We start from the raw sequence: 17,254 nt of genomic DNA on the forward strand, positions 1-17,254 counted from the left end.
TAAATGACTGCTGTGTACACTATACACCTACTCATTGACTTTGCACTGATTGCTTGATCAAACAATACACTGGATAGTAGCTATAGCTATGTTCGTTTTACATACATTTTAAGAATGCTATGAATTTCAAGTCAGTGTTCTTCTATGGAGAAAACGATGGAAGAACCAGGATATGTAACAGGGATATCTGTTGGAATAATTAGCTGAGTTTGTTCTGGTACTCAGGTGTTTGGTATAGCATTACACCAATTTGAACCCATCCCAGGTTTCATAAATAAACTGAGATCTTTGTAATATCTCAATGTTATTGGTGAACATTGTTGTGCCGTATCTATAAGTCCAACCTTTTATCTATAGCGAGTCTCACATCATCAAAGCTTTGAAATAACTATTATCTCTCTCTCTCTACTGGTATACTCATGAACTGCACCACACTCGCGCAGATATTTCCCTGATCGCAGTTTGTCTAGAACTCAGATGCAAGCTTTCAAGAAACATTTCTGAACACTTGTACCTTTCCTCTAACTCATCGACATGTAATTGGAAACACCCATCAAACATGACACTTCTATTATAATCTGATGCAGCATAATTTTCATTTAAAATACTTTCAGACAAATATAAGGTCAGATGTTAAGCAAATGTAAGCATTTCCCACCATCTAAGCATTTCCCTTCATCTAATCTAATCATTCCCTTCATCTAATCAGCATATTTTGTTAATGTCAGAAAATCTGGAAACATACAGTATTTATCTCCTTCTCTTCTTAAAGTTCCATGAAAGAATTCCCGTCAGGAGTTTGTACTCCAGTGCTGCTCAGACATCCATAATACAGATAAGGAAAGCGAAACCCCATACTGTTCTACCTCTACATATTTTTCCTCTGATGTAGTATTTCCTCTCACAAACCATTTCTATTTTCTTTTGCAACATGAGGTACAAGGTGTTTTCTAAGAAGTTTTCATCGAAAAAGCTTCTGAAAAACCCTCCACATTTACAGCTGCAGATCATTTGTAACTCATGATGTAATAATAATGAAATGAGGAAAGAACAGCTCTTCAGTTGAACTGAGTTTATCATACGTGTTCGAAGAGACTAAAGGTGTGTGCACACTAAGCACGTGTATGCTATAGACTCCGTTAAATATGAAACATAGCGCCTACTAGTGCTCGTTTGGGAAACTGAAGGAAGAGATCGTGTAAATACATTTTCTTTCCAGGCGGAGGCAGAAAAAAACCTCCAGCACCGAGTCTCAGCTCAAGATAAATTACAATAAAACACGGTAAAACTGAGTGATTAAGCAGCCGAGAACAACTTCCCCAAACTACTTAAATCCATCTACAAACAGTAAAAGTATTTGTAATGAACAACTCACGTATAATTTGTCAGACTATGCCAAGATAGATAATAAGAGGATCAAGAGAGGGAATGTACAACTGAAGTTACGGTAACAGAAAAACAAAATACGCTGGACAATTAGGCCATGGAGTGTCTGGACAAGTATGGGCGTAGAAATTGAGTATAAAGTCAACGTTTCAAAAAACGTAAATGTTTAAAGCTCTTCGTTCAGATCTCACTGCGGCCATATTATTAATTTTTCTTTTCAGCCGATTCCTGCGTCCCACGTAATAGGTTTAAATATAAGTAGGCTATATATAAAATTGCGTTTTTTCCTCTATATGATCACCAGTGTATTTTGCTTCAAGATCTGAGCTGCAAAAGTCTGGGTCCCGCTGTATTACTCAGGCTGCACTGCAGTGTCTATTCACAGGCGCGATCCCACTACTGATCGGCACGGGGGCTTTGACCTGCTCCGTTTCCGACCTGGGCCGGTTCACCCCTCCTTAGACGACCTGGTAGTCCCGGGCTCCCCCAGGAGCACCATATCGATACCGAACTTAGTGCGGACACCCGATCGACATAGTCCACTACAGCCCAGAACCCCTGAGCTCAAACGATCCGCCAGCCTCAGCCTCCCAGTAGCTTGGATTACAGGCGCACGCCACTGCACCCGGCGACTGCGAAGGGGATTTTCTGGCCTTTTGAATGCGAATGTCAGATTTTGCTATGCGCCCTCTACTGGCATGCTACGAATTCACAACAATCTGTGACGTCAGATTGTAATTACAACCAGCCGAAGATCGCTGTCTAGACGTACTATTGGCTTGCATTTTGACTGTAGAAAAAATGTGTAGTTGCTCCCCAAACGCTCTGGTATATCTGTGATTTTTCAGTTTAGTAAAGAGAAATCATTAGTGCTCCTCGAGAGTTATCGGCAAAATATCGCCGAAGGCATGTTCAAGTTTGAGATATGAAATCAATATTGGGAAGATCTTTTTTCTTTAAACTATTTTGAATTGTAAAAAAAAAAGCAATAGGACAGTCATAGTCCGGATAAAATAGTAAAAATCAGCCTTAAAGGACATCATAGCAAGATGATGCGCCAACCCCATAAAGTGGTGTGTTGTGTATTGGTATTAACCAATGATGTATGTCAACGGTGAGACCCCGAACCAATGAGGGCTCGATGATTCAACACAGCTCAGAGAGAGAGGAAAGTGGAGAGAAAAAAGGGACGCTACTGGTAGTACGGCGGTTGGCCAAACCCTCCGCTCGATCCTCGTAGCGGTGTCCTCGCCCTCCGAACAACTACATGCTTTGAACTAAAATATAATTTAAACGGTAAGAGATTCTTCATGTTAGTCATTCTCTAAATGCCGTAACCTACACAAGGATGTTTTCTGTTGCTAGTTGTAGGTATCCTTTGTTTCAAAAAGTGGTCCTTCTAAAGTGAGTGGTTATTTCAGTTTTGCTTTATCTACTTCTTGTTACTGAGAAACACTGGCGGAGCAAAAATTCAATGTGCTTCGAGACAGTGTAAAACAAAGTAAATCAAAACGCTCTAGACGGTCGCCTTAAACTGAACACATCTTGTTGGCTAGATGAAATTATCTGTAGAACTTCAGCTACTTCATAAAAGGTCGGAATTTTAAGATAAGCACGGCATTTCTAACGCAGTGTATCTCAGGCCCACTAATAAGTGTTATGCTAAACTGATTGTTTTTTGTTTGGTAAACGAGTGTATTCCTTATTGATGTGGTTTCGTTAGTGTTCAATATTGCCAAATTTCATCTATGCCTGTACGTTTAAGTCGGCAATCAGAAAAGGTCTGACTTTGGAAATCGGATGTTTTGCCAGTGTGTGTGTCTATGTGTGTGCGTGTACGTGTGCGTGTGTTAAATCATATGATGGCCTTTGCTGACCACCAGCTTCCGTCCTGTTCTCCCTCAGATGCAGTTCATGTTGTTGTTCAGTCGGCAGGGAAAGCTTCGGTTGCAGAAATGGTATATCCCCCTGTCTGATACTCAGAAGAAGAAGATCTCTCGTGAGGTCATCCAGATGGTACTGGCACGCAAACCTAAGATGTGCAGTTTTCTAGAGTGGAGGGATTTGAAGATTGTCTATAAAAGGTCAGTAAATTTTACATTTTCAAATTAAGCTTCTGTTTTTCCCCTGCACAGATATGAAAAATATTTGCTATTCAGATCACTGTTGACTAAAGTGAAGTAGATTTCACTGGACTAGATTCATATGCTTTGTCACATGAATTATTCTTGGTTTCCTCAGCCCTCTGTGAAATCACTCTCTTCTTCCATTGTTCTGATATTTAGTCATTATTGTAGAAAGATGGAATTATTGAGGTGAACTGTTACATTTCTGCCCCTAACACAATGAGCAGCTCAGTCTCAAGCAATAACATAAGCAACATTTTGTAGAGTGTGTGGTGTGAGTGTGTGGTGCTGTGCATCTTCAATGAGACATGGCCTTGTTTGTATCTCAGGTATGCCAGTTTGTATTTCTGCTGTGCTGTTGAAGACCAGGAGAATGAGCTCATCACCCTGGAGATCATCCATCGATATGTGGAGCTGTTGGATAAGTACTTTGGCAGCGTGAGTGTCATGTTATAGTGCGCAGGAGTTATGGAGCTCCTATGTGTCCTCGCACCTGATCACCGAGTAGTGTACTGTGTTTAGTTCATGTTCTGTACTCTAAAAACTGAAATTCATGATGAGACATCCAGTTTTACGGTCCCTGTTCACTTTTTAATCGTATTGTTGACTTTTCTCTTGCTATCATTGTATACTTCAGTCCTTGGTTATGCGTACGCATGCAGTCAGCCTCAGATTTAAAAATTCATTCAAGCTGATAATGTATTATTCGTAATTTTACATCAGGTGTGTGAACTGGACATCATCTTCAACTTTGAGAAAGCGTACTACATCTTAGATGAGTTCATACTCGGTGGGGAGGCGCAGGAGACATCCAAGAAGAACGTACTCAAGGCCATTGAACAGGCAGACATGTTGCAAGAGGTGTGTGTCGGGTTGGACTGTATCAGAGTCTTTTTTCTTTAATAAATAGAAAATAAGTCTTTCGCATTTTCTTAGTTATCTGGTGGTAAGAAAGTCATTGGAGTACACCAGTCAAAAGGATTTAACACTGTAGCTTGTTCAGTGTTCTGTTTTAAATCTATTGTTCTGTCTTCATCAACTTCATCCTGATATGGGGTTTCTGTTTTCATTTCTTGTAGGAGGCAGAGGCTCCACGCAGTGTATTGGAAGAGATTGGTCTGACATAAACGCTGTCACCCGAAACAAACCCCAGTCAATACACTCCTTGTCTATCAGCGGAGTCTGACATATTTAACTGCCAACACACTCCTTGTGTATTAGCTGGGTCTGCCCTCGTCACCATATGTTCAAGAATTAACCTTTAACCGAGATATTTTTGGGGTGAATGAAATTGTGTCACATGGCATTGTAATTGTGAACATTTTTTCCAAAGCATTCCCTTCAACATCATTTGCTTTTCTGACTGTCAGAGCTTCTGGAAGCATATTATTTTATTAATCACAAAGTTGCAGTGCAATATTCTTTGTACAATGTCAGTTTGATTTGGGTCTGTTAAAATCATTGGATTTCCAAGGACTTTGGCTACTGAAATTTAGAGGGAAGCAGACACTTCATATTGCCTACATTTTCAACTGCCTTAAGACACATAGACACAGTTTATGTTGTCTACCAGTATTTACTGCAAATCTAACTTTAACAACTCAATTTCTACATTTTACAGTATTTCTCTGTAAAGGGAATTTGTGTCAAGCTAAAGGCTGACTAGCCTATTTCAAGCCAATAGTTTGTTTTAATGTTATGGGCAAGCTAGATCAGTCTAATCAAAGTTGATTGAAGGGAATGAGAAAATCACTTTCAGTATTGCAGTGTGACAAAATGAGAGTACATGAATACATTTCAGTGTTATAACAGTGCATACGCCAGTGTGCTTCGATGATACGACCGATGACACTGTTTCCTCCTTAACACTTTCTTATTAACATGATTTTGAAAGTTTCTGTTTAATAAATTGTTGACTGAGACAGTCATGTTTACAAAGCCAAAGAGCTCACCCCATTTTTATTTAGGCTTTTTCAGTATTTGTGTAACCTTCCAGGCTTTTCTATGACAGCAGTGAGTCTGTGAAACTAACACCATAATGTAAGTGTATGACTGGACTGCCTGCATCTGACATTAACCTGTGTCTGGTGCTTCATTACAGCGCACATATAATAAAACTAAACTGTTTATTAATCAAATACAAGTCTCTTTTTCTTTCAGCTAAATACACACATATACACAAATGTATTTGTGGAAAATAACATTTATTTACATATACAAGTTTTGTACTTTTTAAACCAAGTAAAGGATGTTCCTCACACAAACTGAAATGATACAGTGATGGTGACAGAAACTCAGTTCAGCGGATGACCTTGATGGTAGGTTTACTGTTAGCTGGAAGAACAAGGCTTTTCTCCTCCTTCTGCTGGAGCTTCAGCAGTTTGCTGTGTATCATATTCTGAAGCTGTAATATTCTCTCTGGAAGTTTCCGCATTCACTTCACATTTAGGGGACGCAACCTTCTCGTCACCTGATTCTTTTCCCGAATCCAAAGATGAGCTCACGCTTCCTGACCTACTCCTCTTTCTCTTGCGTTTCTTTTTCTTCCCTTTCTTCTTCTTGCTTTTTTTGGAGTGTTTATGGTGACGTGGACTGGGATCACCGTCCAGCGTCCCGGCTGCGTTTGAATTCTTTGGACTGCTACTCTCACTGCGCCTCCTCTTCTTTGTAGATTCACATTTGGACACCCTCTCATCTTTAGGGCTGGTTGATTTTGATCTCCTAATGGTCGTCCTCCTCGAATTTTCAGGTGAATTTCCACCTCCATCCCTCCATTCTCTGTCTCTACTCCTGCTCCTTGATCTGCGTCTCTCACGGCTACGACTCCTCCTAGATCGGTCGCTGTGCGTATCCGATCGCTGTCTCCAAGACCTCCTGCTCTCTCTGCTCCTGCCGCCGCTCGGCCTCTCCCTGCTACGATCCCTCCCTTCCCTGCCATAATCTTTCTTTTCCCTGCTACGACTCCGCCTTTCTCTGTTGCCACCACGCCTCTCCCTGCTGCGATCTCGCCTCTCGGGGCGTCTGTGCTGTGATCTTTCGGGGCTGTAGCTGTGCTGCGACCGCATCCGCTCTCTGCGTTCTGAGTTCCGGATGGAGAAATCTCCACCTCGGTCAGGGGACATGTGGAGGTCACGGTCAGCCTCCCAGAATTCACCGCTGGGATTTCGAAACACGTGGAGGAAATTGCAGTGCTTTCCCTTCGGACATCTCCTCCGATCAAAAAGACCTGGAAAGAGCGAAAGGGCCTCCAGTTTAATTTGACTGAGTGAACCTGATCTTAGCAGCATTATGGAGAAGCCTGCAAACATTCATTTTGCCAGTACAATCATCTTCGTCATCAGGGAAAATGCTTTTTAACAACTTAACTACTAAGTTATTTAACCAGAGAAATTCTGTACGAGCCATGTTTTTCTAATCGCAGCTTCTGAGTGTTCAAATTTGATACACTCAAGCATTTACAAAATTCAAAATGCCTTCCTGTTTACTGCATGCTTACTCACCACATATGGCTGTCTTCCATCTGGTGACAGGAGAGAATTCACACTGCAGCTGTTTGCCGGCATACCATCTTCCATTAAACATCATAAAAGCCTCCCTGCACTGGTCCTCACTGCATTCACATAAAACAGATTACCATGACAGTTACTAGATCTGAATCAGTTAATTAGTCAGTCTAACAACCACAGCTGTTCTAGTCCAATGCTTGTACTTCAAAGCAAATGTAACTCCAACCGATTAACTTACGTGTTATATTGAACGTAAACATTTCCTCTCAAGTGAGGTTCATAGTTGCAGCTGACCTAAGAAAGAAAGAAAAGGGTTATTCAGTTTTGTTATTAAACAGACACATCTCTTATGCTTTCTGAAGAACACCATTCTGTTATTACCTTGAACTGCACGACCTTTCCAGCACTCTTGAATTCAGGAAGAACATCATCATAGAAATCAAGGAACTGTTGATAGACTTCATCTTCACTGTACTCCAGACTGGCATCTGTGTCATAGTCATCCCTTCTACTCTGCTCCATTTCAAAAGTCACAAACATCCCTCGCACCATCAGGGTGGTACTCACTGCTGGATGAGCGTGCTTTCTGGAACACCTGTCGAGATTAGTGGCCCCAGTAAACCAAGACCGAATCTTAAGACTGTAGGTTTTTTTCAGGACATGATGTGTAATGTACAGAATATGGGAAATAAAGCTTGAAAATGTAATATGGCGAGATACTTGGGATGTTCGTAAACCGTACCTCTCCCCGAACCTGCACGCTCCAGTTTTCAAGAAGAAGGGGCAATTTGCTCTGTCTTTTTCGGTCCCATAATCCTCTGTGGCATCAGGATTTTTCCAGGGACCGTCATTTTCCAGCTAGATTCCACACAAATGAATTATTTACCATGTCGAATTGCAGTGTGACATCAAATTTCCAAAATGGTACACCAAAGAAGCCGTGTTATGATCACGGCAAACGAAAATTTTGAGATGGACTGACATACCTGGCTCTCTGCTTGGTCAAGCATTTTCTGAACAGCTTCCTACAAATGGTGCAAACATACAGTAGGTCTGTAAAAAACCTGCAGTTAGCTAGCAGATGTCTGTTAGCAGTGGTTAAGATCACATAGCACAAGTGGGCAAAATATACATATACAATTTAAAATCCGAATCTAATGTGCACTCAGCATAACACAGTTTATAGTTATACAACATAGGCTCTGTTACAATTTAACAAATTTGTACTGTGACAGCCTTGCAGAATGCAAGAGTAATCAACATCAAAAGATACATTTGTCTTCAGTGGAAGCAGATGTTTGCAGCATTGTGACTTTGAGTGTACAGTATCTTAGTTAAGGAAAACCATGGTTCCATAAATTCCTCGTACGTTGCAAATCACAGACAAAAAGATACATATGACCCTTACGCAAATCAACTTTTTTCCTAATACCCAGATCTGAAACATTTTGAGGTTATTATGTCAAAGACAACTCAAAATCAAGAGATTACATTTGTGCTAAATTTGGAAACAAAGTGGCACGTAGGCCATTCTGATAAATGAGAATAAACTGGGTAAAGTGCATATAACAAACACAGAGCGAGAGGATATCTGGATATCTTTGCTCTTTATCCTCCAAGTGCAGGAATCACCTCTCTTTCTTTCTTCTCCTGCTGCTTTTGTTCTCTCTCTTCTTTTTCTTTTCTTTGCTGTTCCTCCCATTCCTCCCTGATCCTCCTCTGCATTAAAAGAACAGAGAGAGAGAGAAAAAAGGGGGGGGGGGGGGGAGAGAGATTAGTTAGAGATACGCTTTGTTTATAACATTGTTAAAAAACGCATATATAACATATTGGAAGTTCTGGATAAAACTCGTGTATTAATGGGCAGTACCTCTTCTTCCTCCTTCCTCTTTTGTAATGCCTCCTCCTTTTCTTTTTTCAGTCTAAATTCCTCCTGGGCAACCCTTTCCCTCTCAAGCCATTCTTGGTGTAACCGCTCTCTAAATTGAATATAATATGGTGCCTGTTACGTTTTAAAAGTAGTGATGCAGATTGGACATAATTAAATCACAGAGGCCATACCTCTCCTCTTCAGCCTTTCTGCTCTCCTCATCTTCCTCATCGTTGTCCTCCTTTGCATCGCCATCTACAACTTTAAAAGAACAGACTATATAACGTACAGAGAATTCGCACAATCAGTTAACGTGAGCTGAGGCTCTGGGCATTAACTCACTGCGTACGACTAGCATGAAATTCCAAAATAACGGCTTTCATAAGAATCAGAAGAGCGACTTACCAGCGTCTCTGAGCTTAGCAAGCGCTTGACGTTTTCTTTTCCTCCTATCTCTCTTGAGGCATGCCCGACGCTGTTTCTGGCTGTGAGGAATATAACAGGGAAGATTCAACAGAGTGGCTGTCAACTGCTTCCTTGCCATTTGAAAGTACTTCACAGTTTGGTGGGCCATGGGGTGCACTACTATCATTTAAGCAGAGTGAAGATTACTTTAAAAGTCAATAATGATTGCCTGAAAATATGTTTACAAACCTCAACCCAGGTCCAGGCGGAGTTGGTGTCATGGAAGCTGCCATTTCAGGACTAACTGCTTTATCTTCCGGAGTCAAAGTTGAGAGCTCCCTACCTCCAGGAATGATCTGCATTTGATTTGAGCAATTTGATAACATTTTGATCAACCATTAAATCTGTATACGTTTAGCAAAGACGCACTGGAGCCCAATTTCATTTAGCGCTTAGACGGCTACTGAAATTTGCGCGTGTGCAAGAGTATCATGTGCACACTTCGTTGCAAGCGGGTTACGTTAAACTGGTAGTGCGCATGCGTAGTGGTCGGTGATACGGTTCGGATGAAAGAACTCTGGAGAGCGGGTGTTCCGTGCGAATTGTTAACAGAACAGTGGAGAAGAAAAAATCGGGGCTGGATTGTTTTGGCAGAAAGTCCTGCACTTTTCTAATTACGTTGCTCTTCAGCACACGCTGCAATGGCAGACAAAGAAGGTAGGACATTTATCTTGAAGTAGTTCCCATATGCTTGCTTTGTGTGGCCGCTTTGGTTTGCTTAGGTGATGAACTAGCCAGCTAGCCTGCATGCCAGTGTTCTAGCTAGTTAGCCAGCGGCGTAACTATACACATCCAGATTAGTCATGGCGCCATGAGTGACCCAGATTGCCTTTACATCAGTGTGTAACCTGCGCACTGATACATGGTTTTAAAAACAGTAGTGTCCGACTCATTTACCTCGGTACATATGGGGAGATTTTTGATAGAAGTGTTTAATGGTAGCTAGCTAAGCAGATTAAAGCCTTCCCCGTGGTTTCCGTGAGATGACACAGTTTATACAATTATCGTCAGTTTGTCTGCTCGCTAACTAGTTTACTTGCAAGAAAGTTAGGAGGTTTTTTTCTTAATGTCAATTTGATCACACAAACGAAATCAGATTAGGTTGCTTAGTTGGCGCCCTAAAACTCTTGCATTTCACATAACTTCTTTGAAATTATTTGCAGAGTTTTCAGAGCACACTTTTTTTTCTCTTATTAATATTTCTCATAGTGTACGATGATGCTGTGGAGGAACGGGTCATAAATGAGGAGTATAAGATATGGAAAAAGAATACACCGTTCCTCTACGACTTAGTCATGACCCATGCTCTCGAATGGCCAAGTCTCACTGTGCAGTGGTTACCTGATGTCAGCAGGTAATTCATCAAGTTTATATTTTGTGTGTTGGGAAATACATTCAATACACCGGACATGTAACTATTAGAAATCAGTCTGTCTTTTTGCTCAGTTTCCACATTTCTGTTTTATTTTTGTTTTTCTCTAGAGCTCTTTCAACTACTGGTGTTGTTAGATGCTGTCCAGAAAGTTTACTGAATTTTGTGAGTTATTGTCGTGGACTTTCTGATAACATAATAAGCCTGTGAGAATAATAACATGGTGCATGTTGCACTGCCTTCCCTGTTAGGCCAGAGGGAAAAGACTATGCCATTCACAGACTGGTGCTGGGGACACACACGTCAGATGAGCAGAACCACCTGGTTATCGCCAGTGTTCAGATTCCAAATGATGATGCACAATTTGATGCCTCACACTATGACAGCGAAAAAGGAGGTAAGAGCCAAATTGTTGTTTTGATGTCTTAAAGTCTGTGTTTAATACCTAAGCACTCTAATGACTCATAATAAACTCATAAACATTTGTCAGTTTATTCACAGAACAAGTACCAAAGTTGCTTATGATGCTGTGTTCTTCAGTCCATGCAATGCCACTTACGTTTTGTCTCTCTCTATCCGATCTCATAAAGTACGCAGTGCTGATGATACAGATTAAATTTAATAGCGATACCTTTGAACATGAAACGGAGACATACAAGGTTTCTTTCATTACTCTTAGATACTGAAATGGTTTTTGTTTGTTTCTCATTTCAGCAGGTATGAATCTTCTCATTAAACTTTTTGGAATGTGTGGGAGTGCATTGAAAGTGAGACTAGTGCCACTAGGACACAAGAATACAACACACTCAACATTACAGGTGGTATTAATGTCTGTAAGATATTTGTCAGTGAGGATTTATGTTGGAGTCTGTTTTTACCAAATCTTACATTTCATTGATAGAATGCTCTTGGAACAGTCACAATAAGCACTAGCTTTTTATTGTAGCTACAATTATGTTAGGTATATTTTATTATGTTGATGTTCTGAGAACAGTGTGGCTTCTTTCAGAGTTTGGAGGTTTTGGATCAGTGAGTGGAAAGATTGAGATTGAGATTAAGATTAATCACGAGGGAGAGGTCAACCGTGCCAGATACATGCCCCAGAATCCCTGCATCATCGCTACCAAGACCCCGACCTCAGACGTGCTGGTGTTTGACTACACCAAACATCCATCCAAACCAGGTCAGGCTATACCACTGAGTCTTCCCTCCCAGTGTTATGCACAGAGCTCAGTATGTTCTCTTCGTGTTGTCATTGAAGACCATGTGAATGATGAACAGCTCCTTGCATGTTACTCTGTCATACAAATAATTGTTTACTGCATCAGTCTTTGGATGGTGTGACCGTATCCTATGACAGTGTGTATGCAATCACTTGTAACATATACAAATCTTGGGATTTTAATTAAGCGTGTACCAAATTTGTGATGAACCTTTATGAAGACATGTTGTCCCTAGTGTTCGATTCAAGTGCTGATTGTATGTTTACGCCTGCAGACCCCAGCGGGGAGTGCAGTCCTGATTTGAGGCTAAAGGGCCACCAAAAGGAGGGGTATGGTTTGTCCTGGAACCCAAACCTCAGTGGCAACCTGCTCAGTGCGTCTGATGACCACGTGAGTCTGCAGGGCAAGGATTATCAAAAACAGCTTCAAAAAAAAAAAATTCAACGTTTCTCTTTCTTTTAAACTTCTAAGCCTCACTCTCCATTCAACACACCAATATATTGATACGCAGGACTCAGATACATCACACAGTCAACGCTTAATCGTCTGGTATTTTTGTGTGGCAGGGAGGTTGGACAGAATCCTTACCCTCTCCTTAAATTCTGAAAGCGGTTATTTCTTTGCAGACGATCTGTCTTTGGGATATCAGTGGAGGGCCGAAGGAGGGAAAGATAGTGGACGCTAAGACCATCTTTACTGGCCATACTGCGGTGGTGGAGGATGTGTCTTGGCACCTTCTCCACGAGTCTCTCTTCGGCTCCGTGGCTGATGATCAGAAACTGATGATGTGAGTCATTCTGTGTAAATGCCAGAAAGATCTAAACATATTTTGGCTACAAAGATTCTGGAAAAAAAACAAAAAACACCTGGATTATGACTTTACAGTCTGTGCAGTACTTGACCACATTAATCATACTGTGTTATCCTTTTTTTTTTTTTTTTTTTTTTTTTTGTAATAAGCAAAGAACAGCTGCATATTTCTATCCATTCAAGACATATTAATTTGAAAAAGATGTTCCGGTTTCCGTTGGCCCTCTCTTGCCATTTAAGAAAAAGGAAGCATATATCCCATATTTTGGAAGATGATCTTTATTAATATTTCACTTTTTCAACAGCTGGGACACACGATCCAATAACACAGCCAAACCCAGTCACTCGGTGGACGCTCACACAGCTGAGGTCAACTGCTTGTCCTTCAACCCCTACAGCGAGTTCATCCTGGCCACCGGCTCTGCAGATAAGGTGTGTGGCACTGTACTGAGTGTCATCATCACAAAGCACTGTCCTCATGCCACTACATGTATCTTAGCTGTCTGATCCTGGGTCAGTAGATAAGCAGTCGTGGGGCTTTGTGCTCAGAAATAAGGAATCTTTCTAACTGACGTCTGCTTGTGTGTTGACAAGAAGGGGTTTTGTTTTGCGTTTGTCTGCAGACAGTAGCTCTTTGGGATCTGCGTAACCTGAAGCTGAAGCTTCACTCCTTTGAATCACACAAGGATGAAATATTCCAGGTACAAACCCCACAAAACATGTGGATCCTTGCACCATTGTGCTTTTTAAAAGTAGATTCCTACATAGTCAGTTTCATGTCCATGAATAATTTGAATTTATATCCATGGAGCACATTAACAAGCCTACACACGTTATAAAGTACACGTTCCGAATTCATAGCTGACCGTCCTTATTTTGCCTTTACAAGTCTGTAATGCTTGCTACTCTTCCCCCTAACTCTGCATTCAGGTTCAGTGGTCCCCGCATAATGAGACTATTTTGGCCTCCAGTGGAACAGATAGAAGACTGAATGTCTGGGATCTGAGGTACAGTGTCTGCTTGCTCTTTGTCCTTATCTCTAGGTTTCATCAGTGGCCCATTGTAAATGACTGCCAAAAAGCTTCTTGTTGCTGTAACATTTGTTCAGCAGTGAGATCTACTGGGTTGTAATGCCATAAATGTCCCATGGTACCTCATAGTACTACAACGCCTTTCTCTGAATCCATTGTTTTAAGGAGAAAAATGCCAAACCTCATGAATCTGTCAATCATTACTCAGTGCTCTTGGGTTATACTTTATGATGACTGCCCAGTACTGAAGGAATATGGTGAAATTGTATACATTTGTAGATGTACACATGAACACATGAACTTTGTTCTCCTCACAGTAAAATTGGAGAGGAGCAGTCTGCTGAGGATGCAGAGGATGGACCTCCTGAGCTGTTGGTGAGTTTTAGACTCTTCATCAAAACAAGCAAAGCATGGATCAGTTTTGTCAGTTTACAGTGTTGTTTTTGGCGTTCTGGTTATTTCTGTTAAGAGACGTTTACACATTAAGCCAAATCAGGACTGCTTTTTGAGATAGTTTAAATGTTTTTTTCACATTCACTGGTTGGAAGAGAAGAGTAATGAAAGATGGATGTATTTGCACTTCTGTTTGTGACAACAGTTCATTCATGGTGGACACACTGCCAAAATCTCAGATTTCTCATGGAATCCCAATGAACCCTGGGTAATCTGTTCTGTGTCTGAGGACAACATCATGCAAGTTTGGCAGATGGTGAGAGTACACACTCATTTACACACAAACTATTGAGACAGGGAGGAAATTAATATGCTTAGGCTGTAGACCTAATGGCGGTCATATCCCGAAAACAAAACTGATTATGCAAAATGTTATTTTGGATTTGAAAGCAGTAGATAGAGCAGTATGGAAAGGAATAGCTTTAGGATGGTGTTGTCTGTTCTAAGATTTCCATAGATCAGACTGAGACTCGTGGAATGTAGTTCTTTTGTAGAAGAACACCCTGTGTATGGGAAATAGATGACCTGACAATGTTGTCGCTCCTTCCCAGGCGGAGAACATCTACAACGACGAGGAGCCAGACACCCCCGCCTCTGAACTGGAAGGTCAGGGGTCGTAGGGGTCTCCCCTAACCTGGCCGAGAGTCACAGCAGGGTCCACACGTCATATATTAGCCCATGTGGCCTAAGTCTTTCGGGGCTTAATTCACTCAGTCTTCGTCTCCTGCATCACTTTTCTTTACATCCTTTATGTAGGTACCACTTTTTTTCCCTCTCCATATGACAAACACCGTTTCCATATTAGGTCCCCATTATGAAACAGGGCTTTCATGTTACTTTAGATAGCTTTTCAAATGGCTCCTACTGCTCAGAGACAGGAGGATAATTTTTTCATTCTTTTTTTCTTTTTTTTTTAGTTTTTGTTTTTGTTTTGAATGTGTTTGTTTGAGGATTAAAGTGATGCTTCAGTTTTGAAATGTTTTTCAGAGAGAAGTGTGGTTGTTGCTGTCAACAAATGCACTTGATCAATGCAGGCTGCTGTACCATCTTTCTGAAATGTTTGCTCTAAGCGGAATTTAGGTTCTGATGCCATTTCCCCCCCCCCCCTCTATAAAATTTACATTTTGTGTATAAACCTGATGTCAATTGCAATAAAACTTTTTGTAATAACTTTTAATCAGCGTGGTTGTTTTGTGTTCTTAGACAGTCAAGCAGTTTTCTGTACAGTCGAGAGAACCGGTACAGATGTTTGGGATATAAATGTCATCTGTGTCCCTCCTCCATAATTTCCTTTAAATGCAACACTACGGAGGTTTTTATACTATGAAGTTTTGCAGCATTAAGAATATTCTTAGAATTACAACTGTGAAACATTTTTTTAATATTTTGTTCCTGTTTCAAAACCATTTGCTCAACTTTCAGTTTATGGTATGAAGATCAGTGAGACACAGGAACAAACCAGGACAGAAAATCACAAACAACAGGTTGCACAGCATCACTGGTAGATTTGTCTAAAATGTACAGAAATCCAGCGACAAACAGTATGAGTATAGTTCCAAGTATAAACGTTATGAGTTGAAATGGTTGGAGAACAAGAGGGTAAATGGATCAGCAATGATAAATATTCTTAAACTGTTCTTACTTTTGTGAAGTGATAGAAGTGCAACAGGGCTCTGTTAAAGTATGTCATGTTTTTTTTGTTTTGATGGAAATATGACTCTGGAGACTTGGGGAAATATCCATTCAGGGCTGATCTCAACATTCTGAGTTAGTCTTCTGTCGGAGTGGACGAGAGAATCCTACTTTCCAGACTCGCTGTGAAAACTTAAAAAGAAAGGGGGACAACTGTTCTGAAAAGAAAGGATGCAGAAAATTCAGGGGTGATGCCATTCTACTAAAGAAAATGACTATTTTTAGGATGATGAGCAGCATATGAAATCTCAAAGTCATGGCACCTTCACGCTACTTTTCAATGAGGCAACGCAAGAAACAGGAAGAAGATTTGACATAGTACTGAACTCAGAATTTACTATAAACAATTTGCACAGTGTTTGACTGTTTTCTTTTGTTCTCTCATGATCAGTTTTGGCTGTAACAGCAAATAACCCCTGAATACTACAATTTACGGTATGTGTATGAAATTTTGGGAACTTCAGTGAGCGAACAGGATTCTGATATCCTTCCGACCACCTTTTCTTTCGTCTTCTAAATGATTCCTTCAGCCTTATAAGGAATGTCATATTATTTCTTTAGCATCAGGTGTTTTTAAGAGAGGTACCTCATAAGTTTACATCCCCTGTTTCTAAACTCATCTTGGCCAAACGACGTCGACATTAAATATTTACTTTACTAAATATTTAAATACTTCATATTTAAACAGTTCTCATTTACTACGGAAACACTTGGGTCATGGTTTTATTTCTGGTAAGTTCATTCAGGTTTTGAGCATTTACTTTCACTGCCTCCTATTTCAGGAATGAGGCACTGATTTTCAGGCCAGTACCCCTGCTGATAAAAGTTTAATTCACAGAAAGATGAACATGAGGTGCCCTTTGATCAGCATGAGAGCATGCTAAAAAAAAAAAAAAAAAACACTGCCCCCTTTTAAAGTTTTGGAGACCAACCATCAATATATAGCTGACATCCTAGAACAGGCCTTACAACACTAGGTGAATGACTGAACTCCAAGGAACTTTTCTCTCCAAACATCAGGTGGAACTTCAGCAAGACTTTCAGGTTAGAGATTTGTGACATACATACATGTGGTGTCTTTCTAACACTAGAGTCAACAAATGCTTTATCAAAATTTACTCCAAAAACAACTTAAGAGTTTGTAAATGTGGATAACTAGCGAAGATCGCAGTGATCTAATTTTTCCAGAAAATTATCTTTTTTCCAATAATTTGAATTTATTATTTTTTCTTTTCATTATTATTGTAAAGCTTTTCTAATGCCATTCTGATAAGCACTGTCATCTGACAGTGAGGTGCACTGATAACTTTTAAAAAAGGG

The 17,254-nt window shown here is 40.5% G+C and overlaps 3 protein-coding genes across 4 annotated transcripts; 2 read left to right on the top strand and 1 right to left on the bottom strand.

Moving 5' to 3' along the window:
• The first annotated feature begins 2,594 nt into the window (after positions 1–2,594).
• On the top strand, positions 2,595–5,461 carry ap1s2 (adaptor related protein complex 1 subunit sigma 2). The gene is made up of 5 exons (XM_030771280.1): positions 2,595–2,682; positions 3,292–3,470; positions 3,842–3,950; positions 4,236–4,373; positions 4,592–5,461. The coding sequence occupies exons 2-5, from the start codon at positions 3,292–3,294 to the stop codon at positions 4,637–4,639; spliced, it is 474 nt and encodes a 157-aa protein (XP_030627140.1). The 5' UTR covers positions 2,595–2,682; the 3' UTR covers positions 4,640–5,461.
• A 332-nt stretch (positions 5,462–5,793) lies between these two features.
• On the bottom strand, positions 5,794–9,637 carry zrsr2 (zinc finger (CCCH type), RNA-binding motif and serine/arginine rich 2). The gene is made up of 11 exons (XM_030772502.1): positions 9,543–9,637; positions 9,294–9,373; positions 9,080–9,149; positions 8,889–8,997; positions 8,651–8,737; positions 8,005–8,043; positions 7,761–7,876; positions 7,400–7,613; positions 7,257–7,312; positions 7,013–7,122; positions 5,794–6,738 (listed from the first exon to the last, which is right to left on the bottom strand). The coding sequence occupies exons 1-11, from the start codon at positions 9,584–9,586 to the stop codon at positions 5,843–5,845; spliced, it is 1,821 nt and encodes a 606-aa protein (XP_030628362.1). The 5' UTR covers positions 9,587–9,637; the 3' UTR covers positions 5,794–5,842.
• Positions 9,638–9,897: 260 nt separating this feature from the next.
• On the top strand, positions 9,898–15,159 carry rbbp7 (RB binding protein 7, chromatin remodeling factor). Of its 2 annotated transcripts, none has more exons than XM_030770780.1 (12): positions 9,898–10,021; positions 10,568–10,707; positions 10,977–11,122; positions 11,735–11,908; positions 12,223–12,338; positions 12,575–12,735; positions 13,064–13,190; positions 13,382–13,459; positions 13,689–13,765; positions 14,107–14,164; positions 14,388–14,498; positions 14,794–15,159. In XM_030770780.1, exons 1-12 carry the CDS (start codon positions 9,995–9,997, stop codon positions 14,860–14,862), a joined length of 1,284 nt encoding a protein of 427 aa, XP_030626640.1. In that variant the 5' UTR covers positions 9,898–9,994; the 3' UTR covers positions 14,863–15,159. The 2 variants fall into 2 exon arrangements, with proteins under 2 accessions (XP_030626640.1, XP_030626639.1); XM_030770779.1 differs by having other exon boundaries at positions 9,898–10,010; positions 10,563–10,707.
• Positions 15,160–17,254: the final 2,095 nt, after the last annotated feature.

This window comes from Chanos chanos, chromosome 4 (assembly GCF_902362185.1).
Source record: "Chanos chanos chromosome 4, fChaCha1.1, whole genome shotgun sequence".
In the NCBI taxonomy this organism is placed as follows: Eukaryota; Metazoa; Chordata; class Actinopteri; order Gonorynchiformes; family Chanidae; genus Chanos; species Chanos chanos.

Coding starts and splice junctions, on each gene's coding strand:
- zrsr2 (XM_030772502.1), bottom strand. CDS start 9,586: ATGGCAGCTTCCATGACACCAACTCCGCCTGGACCTGGGTTGAG. Junction 9,374..9,542: donor CCGCCTGGACCTGGGTTGAG/GTTTGTAAACAT, acceptor TATTCCTCACAG/CCAGAAACAGCGTCGGGCAT. Junction 9,150..9,293: donor TGCTAAGCTCAGAGACGCTG/GTAAGTCGCTCT, acceptor GTTCTTTTAAAG/TTGTAGATGGCGATGCAAAG.
- ap1s2 (XM_030771280.1), top strand. CDS start 3,292: ATGCAGTTCATGTTGTTGTTCAGTCGGCAGGGAAAGCTTCGGTTGCAG. Junction 3,951..4,235: donor TGGATAAGTACTTTGGCAGC/GTGAGTGTCATG, acceptor ATTTTACATCAG/GTGTGTGAACTGGACATCAT. Junction 4,374..4,591: donor AGGCAGACATGTTGCAAGAG/GTGTGTGTCGGG, acceptor CATTTCTTGTAG/GAGGCAGAGGCTCCACGCAG.
- rbbp7 (XM_030770780.1), top strand. CDS start 9,995: ATGGCAGACAAAGAAGGTAGGACATTT. Junction 10,708..10,976: donor TGGTTACCTGATGTCAGCAG/GTAATTCATCAA, acceptor CTTCCCTGTTAG/GCCAGAGGGAAAAGACTATG. Junction 13,460..13,688: donor ACAAGGATGAAATATTCCAG/GTACAAACCCCA, acceptor CTCTGCATTCAG/GTTCAGTGGTCCCCGCATAA.